Below are 23,350 nucleotides of genomic sequence, written 5' to 3'. Positions count from 1 at the left end.
GGCCACTGCCTAAGTGCAGATGTATGACAGGGATCAAAGACTGCCAGCATTCACACGTGTTCTGACGGCAGTGTTTGCCTGGGTAAATCATTAGAGACAGACACCTGCTAAGAAAGGGTGACCATCCTAAACACATACAAGGGAAATGCTGCTCGTTAAGTAGAACAGCCTGTAAGTTGGTGGACAAGAGCTACAGGAAAAAAACTTAATAAATGGGAGTTAAAGGAAGGTATGAAGAAGACCGTGGAGTTTCTGTCAGTTGCAATTCTGAAGTCTAAACTTCACACCCATGTCCAAGAAACAATAATGGGGTATTGAACGTGATTCTGCCCCCAAAACAGAAGGATGTCCCAGCAGTTCTCCTTCCAGGAAAATAAATATGATTTATTAATGGGGTTGCTGAAAGGCAGCTGGAAATCTATGCCTGCCTGCCACCCTGCTGAGATACTGGAAAGGCTGCATTTAATTTAAGATTCTAGTGCTATCTTTTATTGTACTGCATTGTTATTAGCACTATGTGAGCACACAAATGAATAAAGGGAGTATAATAAGTGCTGAACCACACTTATTCCCAGTGCTACATGAGGAGTCTGCAGGACTATAACGGAGGCAGGCAAAGAATGGGGAGACAGCAATCACATGCTTTACATTTACACTGTAGTTTCCCAGATAATATAAACCACTGCAAGCCAGCAAAGCCTCTCAAAGAATAAGTCCCCCCTCTTCTGACACTGGGGTTCAAGACAAGCCATTTCCTCCCACATTTACTAGGTCACTGACAGACTTACTTGAGAGACCCTTTCTGAAGGCATGGAAAAAGCACGCACTGAATCCACAAACATACCTTTGCTGGTTTTTACCTTTTAACTTCACCCTAATTCCCTGTGAGTGGAGGATCTGGGAATGGCCCCTGCAGCGTTCAATGGCACCATCCCTCCCATCCACAGCGCAAACTCTACCGTCAGTCCAGGGCTTGAGGATTAAAGCCCCCATCAGATCTGTGCCAGGAAATGGCTTCTTACAAAGGAAAATCTTTAAGAGAATAAAACAGTTTTCTTTCTTGGCTTCAAGATGAAAATTGGTGTGTTCTTGCCACTTTATGGGGGAAAAATACCTTCGAAGCACTTTACCCTCATCTACATAAACATTTGAGCCCATTCTCCCCTCCCCAAGCCTTCCAATCATTTCTGAAGTAAAAGTGTATTTAATAACAGTACATAATGAAACAGCTTTTGTTAAGATTTGACAATGGATTCCAAAAGCTGCAAAGTCATTTAGAAACACATTACAGTGACCACCTCGGTCACTCGGATCCTTTGAAAACTCCGCACATTGAAAATACTGCCACTCTTAAAACAAGCAGCAAAGGGGAAGAGATAGGGCTGGAAGGACGAGGAAGTAAAACACAGTGAGCATCGCCCTTCCTGGGAGGAAAGGATCTGCCAGCAGGCCTTGGACTGATAATTGAGAAACACGTCCAGCTTCCTCCAAGGTGAGAAAGACTCTGAAATTCCAGAACTGGGGGCCAGAGGAAGCCTAAGCCCCACCAGACCAGGGGAAAGAGTCTGTACCTCATCAGCTTCGGACTGACGTTGTGCTGTGTGCTGTATGCATTATACCGTCAATTGTTAGAGTAGACGGAGCTGTCCTCAACCTGCAGAAAGCTTTCAAAAAAAGCGTGGGCTTAATTAACTGTATGCAAAGGGAAAATCCCAACTCTCACTGCTCAAAAGTCAAGTTTTCATAGTGCAGAAACAATTCCTTAAAACGAAATAGTTCGACTGTGTTTTTTGATCTTTACCATCTCTAACATGTTTTGCGCTGCTTCCTGTACAGTCCAGCACACCAACCAGGGTAAGGTGATTTTTTTAATTAACAAACAGAAAGGCAGAAAGGGGAAGCTTTACATTCTGAGGAAAGACAGACCTTGCCAATAACATCCTGTGTGTTTTCTGACCCAAGAGTTATCCTGCAGGTGAGCAGAACGAGTCCATAGGCCATTCCATCCAGCAATAGCTGGATGCTTTCAGTGCCATCGGTCTTGAATGGACTGGTGAGAAGGGAAGCAGTTTTGTATTCTTACCAAGATGATCCATTAAGGAGTGAGCAGGGCACTTGGAGCTTGTTTGTCTTCAGAAGGAAGAATAAAAAGTAAAAAGCCAGCCTGGTGTTACCACCACCTGTTTAGTAGACTATGGGAGCATTTGCCACTGTCAGCCCTGTTTTTGGACTCTCGGAGCTTCCCTGTACTATCCAACATGAATTTGGACAGTGATATCCATAACTTTGGCAAAGGGACTGATATTGACACCACCCAGGAGTTCCACCTCCTGCCTGTACTAGCTGTTGAAAGCCTGCAGTGCCGCAGTACTGCTATTAACAGCATCAATTGGACAAAGAGGAAGTGGATTTTAACCAAAGCCAGTCCCTTGCCCATGTTAAAACATGGGAGTGCTGGCAAGAAACTTAAAGATAGTCTTTTGGGACTTCAAGTCCTCAGCATGGACAGTCACAACTATATCCACAGGTTTCTTAATGATCTTCAACCCAGGCAGTCTCCTACTCTGACACTATGTTTTGGAACTATACATTGACCTTTAAATTGGCAGGTAACCGCAGGTTTGCTGAGCCAAAGGCCTGAAATTCATTCTCTCTGAGCTGATATCTCAATCCACCCTTCCTTCTCCCCCTCCCTCTTCTTCTCATTTTTATAATTAAACATCTGAAAATACTGCTTGTTGGGTGGTATTTCCAGCTTCAGTCACTGCTGGCTCCAGCATAGGAAAACTCCTGTTCTCTTCTGAATACACATCATCTGGATTCTTCTGTGTGAACTATTTTCTATTCTTCTTGGATATTTTTTAATGATATTTTTATTTGTATTTACAATGGCTGTGCAAGAGCTCAATTGATACAGCCTGCGTGAGTATGTTTTGCTACATAAACACAATTATTTTTGTTATATACACCCACCCTGTGCAAGAAATGACATTGTAGGCTCACAAAACTGTAATGCTTCCCATATGCTGAACTAACTAGCTGTCTCAATGGATCAAATATAAATATTGATGCAACGTGTGCCATTTCACAAATTAATCATGTACAGAGCATGTTGGTTATGACAGATTCATCTACGCTGCCAATTTTTTGTCCATAATATCCAGTGTCCATTGATACCTCCAGGGATGGGCCACATGAAACAGGAATGTACATACGTGAGCAACTGACATTCAGATCCGAGGGTAAGACACTTCTTATTTCTTTGTTTTAAACATGACTGCCCTTGCGGAGGGTTATGGATGCCTGTCAGGATTTGTACACGAGGATGAGCCTGGATCCCTAATCAAGTAGTTAATCTGTAAATTACATCTATTTCTCCTCCACAACAAATTTTGTGTGATGGATTGAAGTCCATGTAGAATTTAGTTCAGCAAATATCCTGTTGTTTCCCAAGCCTTCAGATTTTATCCGAATCAGAGCAGCTCTGTTCAAACAGGAGATATGCACAGCCTATTCTAAATTAGCATTATCGTATCTGCATTAGATATGCAATTACACTTGCCCATTGTCTTTGTGTTTAGATCCTTTAGCAGTTCACAGAGATGATAGATATGAATATTTTCGATAACCACTTTTTCACATGTAGAGCTTGAAGGTTGTGTGTCAAACCCCCTGTGTTCTGGCAGCAGAGCAGGCTGTACGAGCGAACATGCAAATAATACACAGCCTTTTCCCATTCCAGGAAGTCCTTTGCTTCTGTTCTTTGGTTGCTTTCTGCAGCTACCCCTCTCTGATCCTTCCAAACCAGCTTCATCTGAATTAACACCTCTGACCTGATTCCACCCTGCCTCTGCCCTGGTTTGCACAAATGCCAAAGGCTGCAGATACCAGAGGATTCTATATCAAGCACCCATTCTTTAGAAGAGGCATCTATCATGTCAGTTCTGGATGTGAAAATTATATATATTTATCAGTATGCGATAGATCTGTAGCCTCCCTTCTGGTTGATTCTTGGCTGCTCACGCCACAAGCAAAATCTAAACCCCTCCAATGTAGATATCACGATGAATTGTCTATTACATGTTCTCTGTGGGTTAACATAGAAGAAAAATAGGGGGAAACAGCATGATTTTTTTTCCTATCCCACTGTAAAGTACACCAAGAAGGTAGTAATATATCAACAGTGTGTTGTTTTTTGCCGCTGCACCTTACTCATCAAAAGCCTGATACTCTTTTTAGGCCTCAGATTACATTGCTACAAACCCAGAAACTGAAAAAAAGGTAATTATACAACAGGTTTCTGTAGTTCAAACAATCCTTCTGGATTTTGTGCACATATACTATATCATCTATCAAAGTACAGTGCTAAGCCAAGCTGCTGTATGGGGACAAGCCACCCAGTCTGGAACATCTTGTACCACAGTTTGTAATGCAGAAATATGAATAATACATGGAAAATACTCAAGTGAGGAGGCAAAGCCAGAACTGAATGCATCAATCAAATGCAAGAAGTGGGTACTGAGTGCATAGAAAACTGTTTGCCAGCAAGTTGTCCAGTAGACAACTGCAATTTATCCTCTGCCACTTGTGGCCCCGTCCTGACACTCTGCCTATCCAATTTGCCAAAACTATTTTTGAAAACATGTCCGTTTTCAAGTTTGTGTTCCTCTTTTATACTGTATGACAATCGCTTTTGGAAGAAAGTCGTTCTGTAATATTTTTGTTCTGCCAGGACAGCCTAATGTGTGTCTTGTCATCATTGAATGTACTGTGGATTCATCAGCAAGTTAAAAGTAGCTGTGACACGACAAAACAATCATGAGGAAACTGTGGATAGAGCCAAACATCTTCACCTCTTAAATTGTTAAACCACAGCCTTGTGATTTAACACAAAAGACTGCCCTTGATCTCTAGCTCAGTTCCGCCATACAGGAGGCCTCTCTTTTCAAAGAGACCTTAGATTACATGCTGAAGTACAATCTGTAGTCCCCACTGGAAAGTTCTCATGCTATCATGAGCCTCAGACTAATCCTCCTTTGAGAAAAGCCAGCACAAAGTCATGTGCGTCATAACAGTCAGCTGAGCAGCTTGTCTTCTCCCCACACCACTGCTGTGTGACATCTGACACCTTTTTTAGCTCTACTTCTGCCAGCACTTTTCTATTAACATCGGCAGCACAAACAGAGTGAAGAGCTGTACGAGGTTAGAAAGCACACTGCTTCCATGAACGTTGACTCATGAAACATACACCGACTAGTCTTGAAGAAGAACAAAACCCTCAGGGAATCCTCTCTCTGAAAGCCATTTGTCACTTGAAGAGAAATATGAGAAGATAAAAGCAATCTGAGATGCAGGTTGCACTGCCCTACCCCATCTTCACCATGACCACAATGTCCATGCTAGAAAAAGCTAACTGTGGAAGCAGACAAGAAAGAGAGGCTGCAAAGCTTAGATGAGCACTCACCCTCCTCTTCCTCAGATGCATCAGACTGCTCTTGTTCTCCAACCTGCCACAGATTTTCTGTCTCTGAAAAATCTCAGCAGAAAAGAAATTCTCCTTGCTAGAAGACTATGTGAATTTCAAGAAGAAAAGATCAAAGACCTACACACACATTGAACAAAGCATCTAGTTTGCTCAGAAGATGGTAAGGATAAGTGCATTTGTAGTTACTCCACAATATTTCTTCTAAAGGCCTAGCTTTATAAGGTGCTCTTCTATTTTTGAGACCATCTATTGAAGCCCTTACGTAGCTTTTATTTTGTCCTCATTCTGGCAAACTTCTATCACTATCACAAATGAAATGTTCAGCCTCAAAACCAACTCTAATAAACAAGGACAGGACAAAATTGAATGAAAACCTTATGATTTGTTTCACAGACAAGAAGGAAGATTATAAAAAGTCTAGGTGACTTAGGAACTCCTATGCTAAACTTAGAGCTGACTTTGCTCTCTGGTACTTCTGTGCATGACCAAAGTTTAACCAAGTTTACTCACGCCAGCTACCTTCAGGTGTAAGAGATAATAAATACAGGGATGCTGCTGCTTAAGACGATTTTGTTTCAAGGATAGTGAGGCTGAGACCAAAAGATTTCATTCACACTGGTTAGACTGGATCTCAGCTCATGGCTTTAAAATGAAACTGTAGTAAGTTCAGAAAGTACAGCTGAAGGAAAACTCTCCTCCCTCAGTGCCCAAATGCAGTTAGGATATTTTGAGGCTTCAGAGAATCTGTTCCTGCCTATCTTCTCAAAACGCCCCTCTCCTTGCAAGAACAGTTTTTTCTTTGCCATGTTCATCTACATTCATTCATCATGCAACAAGGATGCATGTTTCATTTAGGAGCATCTACTGCCGAAGGGAAAAGAGCTATTATGTTTCCTGGACTAGATGTTCACAGGCAATGGTTACTGCTAATTTGTCTGTTACACTGTCAATGTGTCATTCCTGCCTTTGAGAGCCTTCAAGTAGAAGAATTACACAAGAAAATAAATAACAGTATTACCACCCTTTGATTTCAGCACTTATTCTTTTCTCCAGGCCCCCTGCAATGCTTGTTGCCAGGCTTTGTCTACACTGGGTAAAGAAATGAGGAGAAGAGTAATTAAATGAATATGCCGATTAAATTGGTTTAATAGGCAGCTAGTTAGACAAGTATCTATCTGTGGCAAATGGGGTACACAGTCACATATGGCAATTCTCAGCGCTAAACTGCATATAAGGCAGAAGAGTATTATAAATGAGTTCACAAGGCTTTCAAATCTGCTCGGCTTGAATTGATCATTTCGCATTTTCTCTCAGCCAGATGCAAATGGACTGAATGTTCTGCAGCTGTCATCACCTCTCTGCACAGTTAAAGGCAGTTGCCCCCGACTTAGAGTGCAATTTGCTTTTCATGACGTACCTCCAAAGCTCTGTGCTCATAAAGGTTTTCATTTGGAGGGGAGCTGGCTACTGCTCCTCACTGGAAGGAGAAAATGTACATTGCCATAATGTCTGATTTACCATTTGTGGCTGATCTGAATGTTTGGAGCAGTAAAGCTGGCTGGCCCAGAGTAATGGCCAATGGCACACAGCTGGAGGTGCACAGCTGGCCTTACTATAAAAGGTTATTAATGGATTTTGTAGTTTTTTCAGATACAGCTGAAAACAGAGAACAATTAAGTAACTTGGGATGCACCATGAACCTGGCTCTATGCAAGCACTTTGTATATTAAAGAACACATAAAGAATCAAACCTGTGCTGGCTCCCCAGCAGCTCACTATTCAGATTCTTCATTTGAATAAATTAGAAGGACTGAATTAAACACGCCTCTTCAGCAGCAATTGGCAGGGAACAGTGTCTCCTGCAGCAGTGCAAAATTCAATCCGAGCAAAGATTTTTCACTTATCTCGTTGCATTGCTATTAGTAAAGCTGCATTATGCCCCCAAAGCCTCTCATATACCCAGGTGAATATTGTGTTCACCTATCTCCCTGCCTGGAAGCCTCAAAACATTCAAAATTGCTAGTTCTTAATCACTGCTCACACAAATCAGAAATAATGCCAAATTTGGCATGCCTTGTGCCCCCAGGGCAAACCAGCATATCTCCAGTGAAGTTTGTGGATTTCAAGGGTGATTCTAGAAAGCTGTTCTGGTGGATACAACAGGCTGGTTCATACTGAAAAGAGGCATTCCTAGCATAGGATACAAATCTGGATGAGGATAAACTTAGAGGAAGATCAGCCAGGAAGAATCCAGCACTGGTAAGGTTGCAGTATCCAATTCAACTGTCTTTCACATCACTAATGTGTGTGCAGCAAACTTCGAACACATGCTACGTGATCAGGAGAAAAACCACGAAGTGTTTGCCCTGTCATAGTGTCCATGACAAATGACTTGATTCCAACTGCAACATATTGCTAGAAGCATCCATTACAAATGACTTCCTGTAATTTATGATCTTTAAATAAACATTCTATTTTCTCCTTTCGCTTGTCCAAACCCTAAATCTCCAGTTAGTATGGGTCTACACAACTCCACTAAATTTTGCAAGGAATCTGAAATACCAGCTCTAACAGATGGCCTCCCTAGGCATTCGATGTGCTGCGTTACAAACTGTCTCACTGCCCAGCAAACCCTGAAGAGCTGTATTACAAAGATCTCCCACACCTGATTTTGGTTCTATGTGTAATTTGGCTAGAGAGAAACAATTATCACTGTAACCATTATAGTCCATCCCACTTTCACTCCAGGAAAAGGGACCAAATCCGAAGGCTCTTGAACAGAGTCCTCTTCATTTCCATTCTTGACTTGTCTGACCAGACGCAGAAGGGAACAAGCATGTTCAGGGTTTGTCCAGCCCATCCAGGGACAAATAAGGGGACACTGATTTTCCCCTTGTGGGAGAGCAGAAGGAAGCCCACCCTACATTCTCTCTGGTTTGCTCTTTATGTGACCCAAGCAAAACAATGCACATGAGAAGCAAAAGAAAACTGCCTTGGGCTGTGCTCTGGGCTGCAGGATCTGCTCCTTTAAACTTGTATTTTCTATTGCGTGGAGTTTTAAAACCTAGTTTGTGGGAGGAAGGGAACCTTTTTCTTACTGTAAGGGAAAAGGCCTTTCAAACAGTTTTGATGGGTCCCTACACTAACTCACCTTGGCATTATCTAGTAATACAGTTGATAAAAATCACACAAGGGAAGCTACTGGCTCATACCGCTGCAGGAGCCAAGGAGCAACTGGTATTAAAAAGCTTCCTCAATATTTTTAGACAGGAATCAGGTAGACCTGAAAAGCATCATGATGCTGGCGATGTAACACTTGTAACAGGGTGGTGACAATTTATAATCCAGTTTGCAGCATCAGTGGTTTTTCAGTGATTACTCTAATAGCCAAAATGGAGCAGTTAAGCAAGCCAGATCTCCACTCCCATCTGCTCCCCTCAACAGAAGTCCCTTCCCACCCAAGCCATTTGATGACTACACACAAGCAAATGTGATCATTGAACATTCCCAGCTGTTCAGTAAGAAGCTCGTACCTCGGGCATTTATCATAATTCTCAGACCAAGACACGGGGCTGTGGGGCTCTTGCAATGGGTCTTATAAAATAGGGTTGCCCTCTCACCTCTGAGACAGCCCCCCAGCCACCCACGTGGACGCCTGTTCTTCTAGGATATACACAGCTGCCCCAGACTACACGTAACACTAGAAATAAAACAAAAGAAAGTTACTCCACCTGGCACTTGCCATGTACACAGAGGTCGGTCTCGTAAGGCCCACATGGAGTACCATCGAGGACTCTGTCTGTCACCAGCACAGGGGAATCCTTCCCCAGTGGAGAGCAGAAGAGCTCACAGGGCTTATCTGGAAAGAGAAATACCAAAGCAACTGCCTTTAGGAACAGCACAAACAAGAGTTTTCAAGGCAAAGGTGATGCAGTCTCTACATGAATGGATTTGGAAAGATACCTGTTGATATTCTCATCTTTGAAGAAACATGAGCCTTTCAATTTAGGCCTGTCATTTCCCCACTTTAAAATATCAATATTCAAATAGTTACATTGATGAGTCTGGTCTTTTAAGACACAGAAAACCATTTAGTCAGTGCATTTCTATGTATCTGTTTGCGAACGGAACATGCTTGTTACAGGGAACATTCAGCAGCCTGATATGAGTGACCAAGTCACTGTGTGAGTGTCTCAGACAAAATTCAGGCTGCAGCCAGTGATTTAGGAAGAACAAGTTCTCCAGTCCATTGCTACTCTTGATGGACTGACTTTCTTACATCAGTGTGCCCGTAAGAACAGTTATATACATAAATTTAAAGCATTCTTGCATACATACTACCTACTATTTCCTTGAACTGATATTTGTGGCCCTACAAACATTTCTGTCAGCAAACTATGCAGCTAGAATATCGAGAGAAAGAACCCCCAAATTAATTCGAAATACATCAGTAGAGAAAAGTTGCGTTTTTCATCCATGCTAATAGCAATTGTTATATTACATATTACACCTGGCTTTGGAAAAGCTACCATTGTGTTTAGCTAGAGAAGGAATTGAGTTAAAAAGCTTTTTCAAACATTTGTATTATTAGCTGGCAGCATACAACAGTTCTCAAGGTTTACTGACTGCATTTGCCATACATTTAAGTAACAGATATTTAGGCAATACAATGTTTTTCCTTTTAAGCTGACTCCGCTACTCACAGACTTCATCCAGGGAAGAACCTATAGACATTCAAATGGAAACATGTTTTGTTCTGCATAGTCAAGTACTTCCACTCCTCAGACATAAGAGAGGAGGTTTGCCAATACATAAGGCTAAGTGGCATAGGCCTTTTCTAAGTTTCCAATGCAATCAAAAACCTGCAGTCAGCTCCCACTTCACTAAAACATGTAAGTAGAGTTCAAGTACAGTGGAGATTAGCTCCAGGTTTGTTTAGATCTGTATCTATTTAAATGCTTCTGAGTGTGGCGCTTTGATATGCTGAAAAAAGGTACTGGAGAACATTGCATAGGTGCTCTAACACGCTTCAATAAACAATGACACTGAGATGGGAAGCCGAGCTGCCCTCTGTCCATCTGTCTTGCTTGACAGAGGATCTACAGGCATATCCTGTGGATGTTCAAACTCCCTGCCTTGTGTCTGATGCAAAGCAAATTCACAGAGGCTGGATTTTGATTTCACTTGCAGAGTGAACAGAGGAGCTGGGAAAGCTGTTGAAAGAGCAGCTTGTGCAGGAAACCGGTAGCCTGACCGCCTCTGGACAGCCTCTCGTAGCAAGATCTGCTACAGGCCAGGAGAGGTTTCTAATTTGCATTCATGGAAACTGGGGTAACATGGCTCAGGTAAGCGAGGCTTTGGTAGACAGTGAGAACAATGTTGTTTTCTTGTATGTATTATCTCGTAGCAATATCTCATTGAGTCTTCAGGTGGCCAAAACTTGGCATATTCCCTTTCTGTGGCTGAATGAACTTCCCACTGCAATATGCTACTTAATTCTGGCAGCACTGATCAGAGAAGATCACTGAATCATCTGTTTTTTCCCCTCTCCTATTTACAGGACTCTCAGCAGCCCGTAGTTTCTGACTGTAAATGGAGAAAGGAGTGAAACACCTCTGGAAAAAACTGGGAGAGTTTTCTGTGACTGAAGCTCGTCAGGAAAGTAGCTCCGCATTGTGCATTCACCCAGCAAAACTATCTGGGGAGGGGAGCAGAGAGGAATAAAAAGCAAACCCAGACTGTCTCCTGGGGCATCTTAAGGAATTGTGCTCTTGGAGGCTCTGCTATGAGAAGTAGAATGCTGTCCGTAAGCTTGTCCCGGTGTCAGACCTAACTTGTCATTGCTAGCACACAAAAGGGCTTATCAAATGTCTGGTCTTCTAGTATCACTTCCAATACCACCCTCCTCTGTTCAAGCCTGTCATTAAGATAACCAAATGAAACCAGCCTTGTCTGTTTTTCAGCAGAATGCAGCAAAGGATGTTTGTTTCTGCAGAAATTCAGTAAAATTACTGAAAAGAAAATTGGTTCTGTTCTACCTCAAACCAGGACAAGAAAGGACATTATTACAATCCTTTTTCATACCCCCCCAGCATCTGCTGGAATAGAAGCTGAACAGCAAGATCCAGCACAGGAAGCATTAAAGGAATGTAAGTAAGGCAATCATGCCGAAATGCCCAAAATTGACACACATCAAAAACGTCCCAGGAAACCCTTCTTTTTTCAGTTCCAAATTAATTTGAACATTTGAATGTTCAAGCTCCCATTCCCAAATACCTGCCTGTTCAAACTGGGAATCAAGCTAAGGCACCTCTCCCCAAGTACTACAAAAAGGTGAGTAAAGAACTGACAGCTCTGTATCTTCTGTTAAGAAGGCTAAAAGAAGAGCAGGGCAGAACCAAGAACAACTAATTGTAATTAGTCTTTCAGATGTAGCTAAGGGAACATATTGCAGCCTTCTCGCCAACATATGCGAGTATTGTGGATGAAATCAAGACGGGTTGAGAAGCCGCAATGAAAGAACAGCAAGGTTGTACAGAGGAAGACGAAAAAACTTACCATCAATGATGACAGCTGTCAGGAGGCTTTTTTTCTTGTTGGTGTATCTGTCGTGGGCCTGGCACTGTTGATCCCTGAAGCTTGGCGCCCCTTTAGGGCAGGGTAAGTTCTCACACACAGTGTGCTCCACGCTGGCTCCCCGGCAATTCTTCCCGCCTGGTCCCGGGCTACCGCAGGAAAGACAAACCAGGGTCAGCAGGAACAGCACAGCTACTCACAGGCACACCTTCACCTAAGTTTCCCTGCCCAAGGCAACTCTGGAAATAGTAGGAATGTTCCTTGCTAGAGGTCCAGTCCTGCTGTCAGTGTCTCTGACAGAAAACTATTCAAGCTCCATTGTGGATCCATAACTGGCTTATCATAACAGATGGTCTGTTACAGAAGCATGTTCTTTGTAGCATCCCATATACAGATCAATAAATAGAGGCTGCCTACACAGTGCACACCTCAGGTAAGAGGTAATGCTACTCACCTGTGGGCACTAAGCAGTCTTCTTAGAAGATACAGAGTGTTTAACTGTTTGTATTCTGGTCACGATCCAAGGGATTTGACTAATTTTACACTGCTGTCCTAAATTTCTTCATTGACTTCAACAGCAATTCATTCGTGTCCTAACATATTTTCAGGTGGAGCAGGTAAATGACTGCGAAAGAAGGGAGGAGTGCGCGCGTGTGTGCCTGTGTGTTTGTGTGCACCAACAGTTTCAGGACAGGACTTGAAGTAAGGTACTCCCAAACTTTGGGTTCTGCCCTGACATCAGGCCGGAGCTCTGACTAACCTTTCCTGTGATATGGGACAAGTTTCTTAACTGATGCTGACTTGTGAGGGTTGGGCTTTGGAAGGTGCACTGAGCGTGACACCTAAAGTCTAAGTATTATTTACTTTTGCACAGTCAGGCAGTTCAGAAGATAATTTGTAGTTCCATCAGAGATATCAAAGTTAAGTATTTATATTCTTAATGGGGAACCTAGAGGCACCATGGTGACACCGCTGTGCCCAGGATCGCACCAAATACCCAAGAGAGAGGCAGGCAACACGGAATGTTTCACCGTTCTTTTCCCACCATTCGCTTTGCCCCCTGCCTCAAACACTCTCAATAATGGGGACACAGCAAACACCTCTTCAGCATATGTCCTCTAAGGTTCTGTTTTCAGCAATTTGAAACTAAAATAACATGGAAGTAGCTATAACCTGTACCGTAAGTAGGGTGTCCAGAAACAAATCAGTGCAGCAGATAATCTCCATCCACGAAAACCGTGCCATTTTACACATTTGGTTTTTAAACGTGCAGGAAAGGCCACTAATCCAACATCAGGATTAAGCACCTGCAAAATCTATTTATTCTTATTTATGATTCCCCAGAGAAGAACGAAAACTCAAACTCTGAACAATAGCCTATATTTTCTTTGCAAACCAAACCAAACCACTAATAACAAAAAACCCAAGTAAGCAAAAGACTTAGCCATCCTAACAGATAATTTCTTTAGCTACTTACTGATACTCTTCTGAATTTGTCACGTACCTATCTCCACAGCTGTAATCAGCAAAGATGGATACGTTCTTGCTTTTCTTTAACAGATGGCCACAAAAAGGACCTCCAGCCAAATTCCAGTTTTTAGCAGTATGGCATTTCATTCCAAAAGCTTCTTTCCCCCTCCCTCCCAGAAGAGCAATGAACATCAAGTTGTATCACTCAGCTAATTAGAAACCAAGGCCCTCATTGTATATCATTTAGTTGTGTCAGTGGTCCTAGGAAGAGTTGCCCTGTTCATTTACATGCTGGCTATAGGACTGGGTCTTTGATTTCTTAGCTGTGCTGGACTTGATGAATTCAGCATTTGGTGCAACAGAAACATATGATTCTGCAAAGAAGAGCTTTATGCCAAATTTCAGCCTAGATCAAATTTTTACAGTAGCTCCATAAATCCCAGAAAAAGTGTTTTGTTTTTTCTTAAATGGAAATGCTGGTCTCCAATGACACTGTAACATCACAGAGAGTCACCAGAAAAACAGCCTGAACAAACGCCTGCTTGCTTGCACTGCTAACACCTCTTTTCTGCCACGGACACGTGCAAGGCAGCAGATGTGCTGAGACTGATCCAGAAATCTTCTGGGAGGATTGTGTCTGCTGCCGTAGACTGGATGAGACAGACACTCAGTCCAGATGACTAGAAGCACAATGCAAGCTTCTTCCCACGTGAATCCTGCACTCAAATACACGAACTTTGGTGTCAGCACCATCTCTCTGGCTACAGTAAGAGATGTAGCCATTGAACGCAAGTGACTCTCTACATATTTGTGTGTACATGCACAGGAAAAGAACAAAACAAAAAAGAAATCAGTCAGAATACCCAAAGAGTAACAGAACACTCTCTCAAGAGCAGGGTATCAAGATGATGGCCATGAAACAGGAGCCACAGCAGGACTGCTATTTGCTGTCTTCATCAGCTGTTGCCTTGCCTTTAATCTTAAAATGTTGTTAACTTGTGAGGAACTTTCTATGTTTGCCAATGCAGACTGGAAGCAAGAAGCTCTCACTGTTGGTCATAATGGCCACTGGCAATAAGAAAGTAATAGCCAAATCCATTAGGAGACAGACTTCCTGAGCACCCACCACTCCCAGTCAGTGGGAGTTACAGGAACATAGTGCCTTTTGACCTGCACTCCTCTGTGTGCAGGCTCTCTCCAGGCTCTTCAGCAGTCTGACCTGTCTTCCCTTTCTAATTAAGGAGCAAAATGAACTGTCTCCGGCTGAGGTAGTGTCTCCCAAAATCAAGGAGTTGGATGTGCTCATCTCAGCAGCCACAGAACGACAGAGCATCCTACAGATCTGGGGGATGTTTCTATTCCCAGTATTTCAACACAAAACAATACACTCAACAAGACATTCCCACCTCAGCTCCCCTCTGTCTGACAGCATCATACTTTATTTGGTAGTATGTTGCTGCTTTCTACTAGACTAACTCTAGTAAAACACTAGTAGAATATAGAGCGTCTATTCAATGGGTTCAAAAACAAGCAGATAAACAGACATGGACAGGCAGTCAGAGAAACGGACAAGACATTGCTCTGCCATGCTGATTATGTTCTGCTCTTACTGTTTGGGAAGGGAATGCAGAATTACCGACAGTAATCTTTTACTTAACGGACCTCTGTAATAGCATTTCAGTATTACAGACCTCTTGGCATGTTTCAACAGGATACTGGGGGTTTTCATCATGTAAGATGAAGAAAAATGACAGTCACTCTCTCCAGTCTCACACAGTTACGTAGAGCTTGTTCATATGCCTTTCTTTTCCTGCTTCACTTCGTGTTTGTGGCTTCATCACTTCCACCTCTCCAAACGCTGAGGCCAAGAGCCTGGGCTTCATCTCTATCAGATTCTGCAAAAGAATCTGAAAGGAAAGATCCCTGTAATCCCAGGTCTCAAGCCCTGTATAATACGGGCTCTAGCACTGCCTTTGATTTCCAATAAACAGTATCATTCAAGCCCACCCTGACACATGCCTGAAAAAGTGACTGTGCAAGATCTCCTGGTAGACAACCTCATGGCCATCTTCCACTGTATTTGTGCCAAGAGAATCCACCCATTAATGGAACTGAAGAAATCAAAGCCCATTTATACTACCATGACCCTTTTACATGACAAGAGGGGACTGGAAAAGGAGTGAAGATCCCATTCTGATGCTCTGTTTAAGCCAGTGGTTTTCTCTTCAATCCCACTGTACGACAATAGTCCACAGCCTAGACAAGAACACAAGGCAGTACAACTCAAACGTCTGCATGTGCAAACTGGCTCATGACACGCTGCCTTACAACCATTTGTAGGCAATGCATGCAAATACTCCCAGAAATCACAGAGAGGAAAAACCAAATCAAACGGTGAGGCAACTGGTTTAAAAATACTAATAGTCCCATAGGCTCAAAAGTCAGCTGGCAGGAGTAGAGATTCCAGTTAAAAAAAAATAATAATCCCAAGACCAAATATATATAAAATAAGAGATAAATCCCTTAGCCAATATTTTTGGACAGTGAATAAACCAGCTGCAGAAGAAGTGGGCTGACGCCAGGAATTTGAAGCAAAAGAAGATCACGTGTGTATCCCCAGCCAAGAATGTATATGAGCAAGAGAATTTTAAAATCAGTGTGCAATCTTGGAGGGAGCATTTCCTGTAATTTAAGGAACGATGATGAATGGATTTAGGTTTGGTCAGCACTGTGGTTAAAGAGACGTTTTGTGGCTGACAGCAAAGAAACCAGTTCAGTCCCTTGTTCAGGAATATGAGCTGGTAAAAATCAAACCTGGACATAATAGACATGCAATTGCAGTTCAGCGTTATTTAAGGAGACAAATAAACAAAAATATCCCTTTCACATGAATACAGCTCAGCAGCAGCCAGGGTGTGCCTATCCATCATCTAGGCACGTCTTTAAAGTGACTATGTTGCTAGCCAGAATTTCAGCCCCTATTTAAAAAGAAAAGTTACCTGTGCTTTGTCTGTGGAGAAGACCTTAAAATATGAATAAAGGTAGAGATACACAACTTTCAGGGCTGCTCTCAAGATCATGAGCACCCTCATTCATCTCAGAAGTTATAATGCAGACAAACCGGGGTGGTCAGTTAAATGACCACCGTGGAAACCTGTTCAGGCCTCCCATAAGAAGAAAAGACTTCCAGATGTGCCTCAATTGACCTGAGGATGAAGGATGGCACATGGGAGATAACATCACTTGCATTTCTTCCTGAATCAGAAAAAAAATCCAAGCCCAAGCAGAGAGCACAGGCTTATTTGTAGTCACTGTGCAGGAGCTAAACAGCACCCACTGCATCTGTGTGTGGGAAAACTTCCTTTCCGTATGGAGCACTCCCTGATGTACAGAATATCTCAAGGTGCTTTACCAACACAGCTATATGACACTATGACCACTGTTAGCCACTCTATCACTTCCCAAGCCCAGAGCCAGCACACCCTGCAAAACTGAGCTCTAAGACATATTGGCTGAGTTTGGTCTGTAGATCCAGATCAACCCCTCCTCATCCACTGCAATGTTGGAGAGGAAAAAGCACCATTTTTTCTGCCATTTTCTGTATCTTATGTTTGAATAATTGCAATGGGCCACTTCCAATGGTAACACTTCGAGCCACTTCCACAGAAGTTACTGAGTCACTCCAGGATTTTGACCTGGTCCTTGCTGCTTGTGAACAAGAAATCTCTTTTGTCCTCTGCACAGCTCTGCTGCCCATTTCTTCCCTGCACTCTTGCAGCAAGGATCATCTAAGTGCTATATGCAAAGAGAAATGAGCATGATGTGAAGACTTACGGGGGATTGTCGCATTTCCGCTGTCTGAATCGCACTCCTGTGCCACACGTCCGGCTGCACATGCTCCACTGACTCCACATGCTCCAATCTCCATCGACATGCTCAGGGATAGGAGTTTTACTGACGCACTCCCCAGCTCGGCACCACTGAAATGCAACTGTGTTAGCACAGGCTGGAAAGAAGCCCTGATTCTTGCAAACATTCCTGCACAGGTGGACTTAAATGGATGTCTGAGACATTACAACAAGCCCATGTTCAAGTCTGTAGAGATTCAAGGCTTCAGTGAGATGGAGGTGGGAAGACGAGAAAGGGAGAAGGTGAAACACAGAAATTTAAGTGTCACCTTCGACAACACCCTGAAGGGAGTTCTGTCATTAAAAAAAATAATCACAGAATTGAGCCCCATGCGTTATCAAGCAGATAATTATCTAAGCGCTAAGACTTAAAGCCACACTCTTCACAGAAACCGAGTCCAAGAAATTATACCCCAAAGCAATGTCTTCATCAGCAGTATTCCCAGTATGTACAAAATAATTGAGGTATTTTGGACCTAACTTGGCTAAAGCCCCAAACAACCTTTGATTCTATTAGGTTGCGCTGGCTCCTGACCAAGCAGCAAACTTGGCCTGTTCTGCTCTGTCCAGTACACGACACAGTAAGCACTGCTAAGCAGTCTCACGGAAGAATCACCAGGACTCCTGTAGTTAGAAAAACATTTATCTAAAAATCTTTTGTCTCAGTTTCCTCGTCATGCTTTCCATGACCCAGCTTTTCTTGTCATTGTTTATCTGCAAGCAAAGAAAAGGCCTCTAATCTTTGATTTTGGCAACGAACTTTTTAATTTTACTCTTTCGTACCTCCCCAATGGTACAACAATCAAAAAATATTAGAATCCAAACCCAGTAAGTCGGGGGCTGGCACTTACCAAACCAGTCAGGTTCCTTTGCAGCCTGGCAAGTTATCAGCCACACTGGGAGAATCACCCACATACATTTATGAACTACATACCACCTACCACAGCCCATCTCAGAGGTCAAACGTGTTCACTAAAGACACCTTCTGTTAGCACAGCAGGTGAGCTGGGAGGCAGCAGCTCAGCCTCGGTAACTCCCACCCACAGGAAATCCCACTAGCATTGAAGCCAGTTACTGGAATGGTGATTTTCATGGGAGGGAGGATCCACCAATCTGAGAGTTTATTTTGTGTTTCTCATAACAATTTTCTACATCAACCTGGATTCTGGAAAGCCCAGATATGCCTTAGTCATCTGAGTATATAGATACAGTACCGCAAATGATACTTCAAAAATAACTCACCATCACTGAATTTGAGCTCAACACATTTTGAGCTACTTTTAGAAGTAGCCTCTTTTTCTTTCCCCATCTTTCTCCATTTCCCAAATGTCAGCCTAAATGCTCTCCACACTTTCTACTTCAAATATAGCCAAGATGACTACTGCCTTAGCTTACCCGGAAAAAAACCTCACTTATGAACGACCACTGGCAGCATTGAACAGAAGTGACAGGAGTGAGCACCTAACGACTCACGGGGTACTCGGCCTGTGCACTTAAGAGTGAAGCACAGGGTTTTCCTGCAGTGTTTGTAGAATGCCTAGACCACAAGAACTTGACTACTGAGGTCTCCAGAGGCTACTGAAATACACGTAACATAAAATCAGAAAGACTTAACCCAATCCAGCTGTTAATTGAGCAGTTTCTGTAACAGAATCAGTATAAAATATGGGTTTATGGTAAATACTGAACATCTTGGAAACATTATTCCACAGACAATGCTGGAAAAAACAAAGTGATTGCTACGGAGCATTGTGATTACCTTGTCTGCGCCACATTCAGTGCCATCCAGAGGGGGGTCCAACTTTGTTTTACACGATGTATCTCCTTCCACCAAGCACCAGAGCCCAGCACACATCAAATGCTGTAATCACAAAGCAATGAGGTGCAGTTATTACTTTTGGAGATGTCAGCTATCATTATGGGATACACAGCAAAGCCCAGGCAGTCTTTCTCAAGTGAATCCAGAAGGATCTAGTTGGTTTGGGAGCAATTATTCTTTAAGGATAGATTGGCATTAAGTTGTGGGGCTAGAAACAGAAAAGAGACTGATAGATGCCACTGTCAGGAACAAAACCCACCCAAAACAAGAAGTGCATTATTTAAACAGATTTCTTTTCACAACAATAAATCTGGCCCATTAAAAAAGATGCTTTGGAACCATGCCACATGCTTAGATGTCCGAGCTGCTTAATTATTTGTATTTTTTAAAAAGATATTCAAGTAATACTCAGGTCAGCCCTGCTGGACTTGGTGGTAGCTATAATCAGCCAGCAATGCCCCTTGGGAGAAGACGACCTGAAGGCAGAATGAGAAAGAGGAAAGGATTTCATGGTGTGCCATGGAGCAGAGGAGGAGCTTGGTGACAGGCAGGGGCAAAGGTAATAAAGGTTTGGTGGTAAGAAGTAACTGCTAGAGACCAATGTGCTAGGGAAGGTGAAAAGTGAGATGTGAGGTTAAGAGCAGCACGAGGTACAGCACATCTCGCTACCAGACTTGAAACACATTCTGGGTATCATTACTCAACATTGCTGCTCTGCTCAGCCAGTGTGTGTTGCAGGGATATTAATGCTGACCACACTTGCGTGATCTGTCAGATCAATAACATTTTCAGAATTTGAGAAAAAGAACCAGGAAAAGGGGCCTTTACATCATTAACATTTTCCACAGAATCCACCGTGCTTTGCATTCCATGAAAGTGGATGATTTCAATACAGTGCTACAGAATTGAGTACCAAAAAAAAAAAAGAAAAAGAAGAGCTACATTTCTTTCCACTATTGTTCACATTTCTATGTAATGGTAAAAAGATGAGAAGCCTGACTCTAGTGCCAGCTGGTCTTGTCAAGATTTATTGCACCTCATTAAATAGTTGAGTCAACACACTTCAACCTTATGGTTCTTTCACAATGTAATGTAAGAGACTGTGGGTGCTTGTGTGTTTTGTGTACATGCATGTTGGTATGTCTACATTAATCAGATCTGTACAGCAGAGGGTGCAGACGAGATAAATCCCAATACCAAGAGTGATGATGTAGAACATACCGAAACAAAATAGTTATCGCAGCAGTATCTGCATCCTGTTTTATTTTGACATTTCTTTCTGGAAAGAGGATTTTGCACTATTTAAACCAAAAGAACATTCACAAAAACTAGAAGCAGACAACACAATTCAGCAACGTCTTTTTCAACCACAACACAGAAAGTCATCGTCAAACAAACAAACAAAATACACCAGGGAAGCCTAAATCAACGCATTTTCAAGACATTTTCCCCAAACTAATAGAGCATATGGGAAAATACCAGACTTTGGTAATTTTGACTAAATGACTGTGACTAATTAGTGGTTTACCCACGGCTCTGAAAGCACTTAAGCAGTAATTAGCCATAAGGACATCACCTCCTGTTGCACAGATAGGTATACTGAGGCAGAAGAATCGACAAGCCAGAGATTTCAGGGCTTACTGAGAAATCAATTGTTCACACTGCAGCTCCCAGATTCTCAAAACCCTGCCTTCCCTGGAGAGGACTAAAATCAAAAAGTAAATCAACTAACCGTCCACAAGTGTCACAGAAAGAACGCTAATCTAGGCAATAAACCACTTAAACTGAAAAAGCTTTTCTCCTTTTTTCCTAGCTGTACAGCTACAGCACCCCTGTATTTGGTTTAACTCACTGGGATCTAAAGGTGAGGATTTTTTATGTTAAGCCTACACATAGGAATGATTAAAAAGGATTCAAAACCAGTTAAGCTATGTTAAAGAGCACGTCACGGACCTAAGTGGAAGGTATCATAGGAGGTTCTAGCCACAGTGGCAGGACATGCTACATGCAGCTACACGCCACAATTAAATGCAGTCTATGAACATGATAGACTTACTAAACTCTAACAGTTTCTTTGCCATTACAAATAATTTTATTCATGACTTATAAATGTTGTTACTGTTAAGCCAAGGTCAGGAATTAATTGACAATCTGGACTGTCTCTTCTCCCTTGATGATTGTGGACAGTGATGTTGTGAAAGCACTACCAGCAGTGCCTCCTTTCAAACTGTGGCTGGGGAATACTGATCATAAAACGAAGGGAGGCTTCAGAGATGAAGGGTGGAGATAGCATGTATTTTCACTTTTCTAGGCTTCAGCCTCTCTCTTACACATAACCACAAGGCTTCAGAGCAGAATCTGATGAGAAACTTTCAGCCTGATCTCTTGAATGACCCAGAGAGAAATTTTGCCTCATGGTTCCAAAAGGAAAGCCTCTGCCTTCTGCCAGAAAGAACATCCTGGCTGAAGATGTAATGGAATTCACTACATCCCTAAAGACGTTGTTTTAGACACACATGAGCACCATTGCTAAATATCTGTACATTTTGCAAGGCCAGTATTTGTTAAACTTCAGCTTCAAGTCCCTTGATTGTAAGTTGCACCTAAATTAGTCAGGGTTAAATTCCCATCTTTGATGTAAAACTGGGAGGAAGAAGGGGGGGGGGTGGTGGTGTGTGGAAACAGAAAATTGTAAAAATGAAGCAACTTTTTGTAAAATTTTGGTTGCCAACCAGGATTCCTCCATAGCTCAGAAGAAGGTGGAAGGCGATAAACCCAGCTAGCCAGCCCAGGTAAGAGCCACGGCCTGGGGGAAGCAATGGGCACAGATAACCTCAAACAGGGGTGTCTGCACCAGCAGAACTACAGAACTGAGCCCAGCTACGGATACAGCAGGCGCAAATATTCACATACACATGTGTATATATGTTTGTGAGTATATATACATGTATACACACACGCACACACATGTACGGATAAATGAGGAAAAATCTCTCTTAGCAACACCAACCTTTTTGAAATTTCCCATCTTTGAGGTATGGAAAACATAGGATTTTTATAGTATCCCTGTGTTTGATTCCGAACACTAAATGCAAAGCATATTTCAGGAAACAGTTACAGAAAAATCTGGTAACTGCGCTTGAGCTCTGTGTTCTAGTGCCATACCACTACAAAGCTCAAACACTCGTTAGTGCAGTCCCCTGTATTTAATACAGCATTCAGATACCCCAGCAAAGATTAAACCATCAGCTTTAGTATTGTATGTTCCCAAGACGTTTTATCATGTTAATAGCTCATTTCAAAAGAGATCACATATCCTCCTCAGCTACAACAGAAACCCAAACAAAAATCCCTATTAAACAGTCCTATAGTTAACCAGTTGCAGTGACCGACTTTTTAATAGTTAAATAGGCAGCTTTGTGGGGAAATATCAAAGTGAGAAATGGCAGGACTTGAAAGGAAGTTGCTTGTATATGAGTGGCAGTTCAGAGCTTGCACTGATACAGAAGAAGCCATCAAAAGAGCCGTATTACTGCTAATGGTAAATTCAGCAACCAGCTTTTAGAAGGCAGGTCTCTGCCTGCAAAGTCTTCCCTACAGCAGTCAAAAAGTGCCAGTTAGGATTTTCCAATGATAGATATTTTTCACCGGAGAAATACCGATTTGTTGAAATTGTCTGTGGGGAAAGGTCATCTTTGGATCAGCTCCCAGCTTGAAATGTTTCCAAGAGCAAAATAAAATAAAAAAAAGTGAGATGGTTTTTGGAAAGTAATATTTAAATAAAAAATTATTTTTTTTTTAATTGAAATGCTTGTTCAACTGAAACCTTAAGGAATTTAAACAGACAGAAAGTAAAATTTAAAAATTGAAATAAACCTGGAAATTTTATAAAGGTGGAAATTTTAGACTCCCAAAGACTCCTGGAAGACAGGAAAACTTGTCTGCACATCTGTTAGAAACCAGTCCCGAGAGAGGTCACAGTCCGGAAACTCTCAAGCTAAGAGATATCTGCTCGGCTTCTGATTACAGGTATTACAATGGCATCTATTTGAGAAAGGGGCCTTACTGTGCCAGGTGTTTTCTCTTCCTCAA

The 23,350-nt window shown here is 42.3% G+C and overlaps 1 protein-coding gene across 2 annotated transcripts in view; it reads right to left on the bottom strand.

The window, feature by feature from the left end:
- The window catches only part of ADAMTS17 (ADAM metallopeptidase with thrombospondin type 1 motif 17), a 191,499-nt gene that overhangs the window by 62,515 nt on the left and 105,634 nt on the right, over positions 1 to 23,350 (bottom strand). For both annotated transcript variants that reach the window (XM_054215400.1, XM_054215401.1), the window contains exons 11-14: positions 19,199 to 19,300; positions 17,366 to 17,511; positions 12,044 to 12,210; positions 9,217 to 9,344 (exon numbers count right to left, since the gene is read on the bottom strand). In XM_054215400.1, the coding sequence (XP_054071375.1) occupies positions 9,217 to 9,344; positions 12,044 to 12,210; positions 17,366 to 17,511; positions 19,199 to 19,300 (543 nt within the window). The remainder of the gene's footprint in view (positions 1 to 9,216; positions 9,345 to 12,043; positions 12,211 to 17,365; positions 17,512 to 19,198; positions 19,301 to 23,350) is intronic.

The sequence above is a fragment of the Rissa tridactyla genome, chromosome 9 (genome assembly GCF_028500815.1).
Source record: "Rissa tridactyla isolate bRisTri1 chromosome 9, bRisTri1.patW.cur.20221130, whole genome shotgun sequence".
Taxonomy (NCBI): domain Eukaryota; kingdom Metazoa; phylum Chordata; class Aves; order Charadriiformes; family Laridae; genus Rissa; species Rissa tridactyla.
Note: the sequence above shows the minus strand (reverse complement) of the source record. Positions and strands in the feature narration are given on the sequence as shown.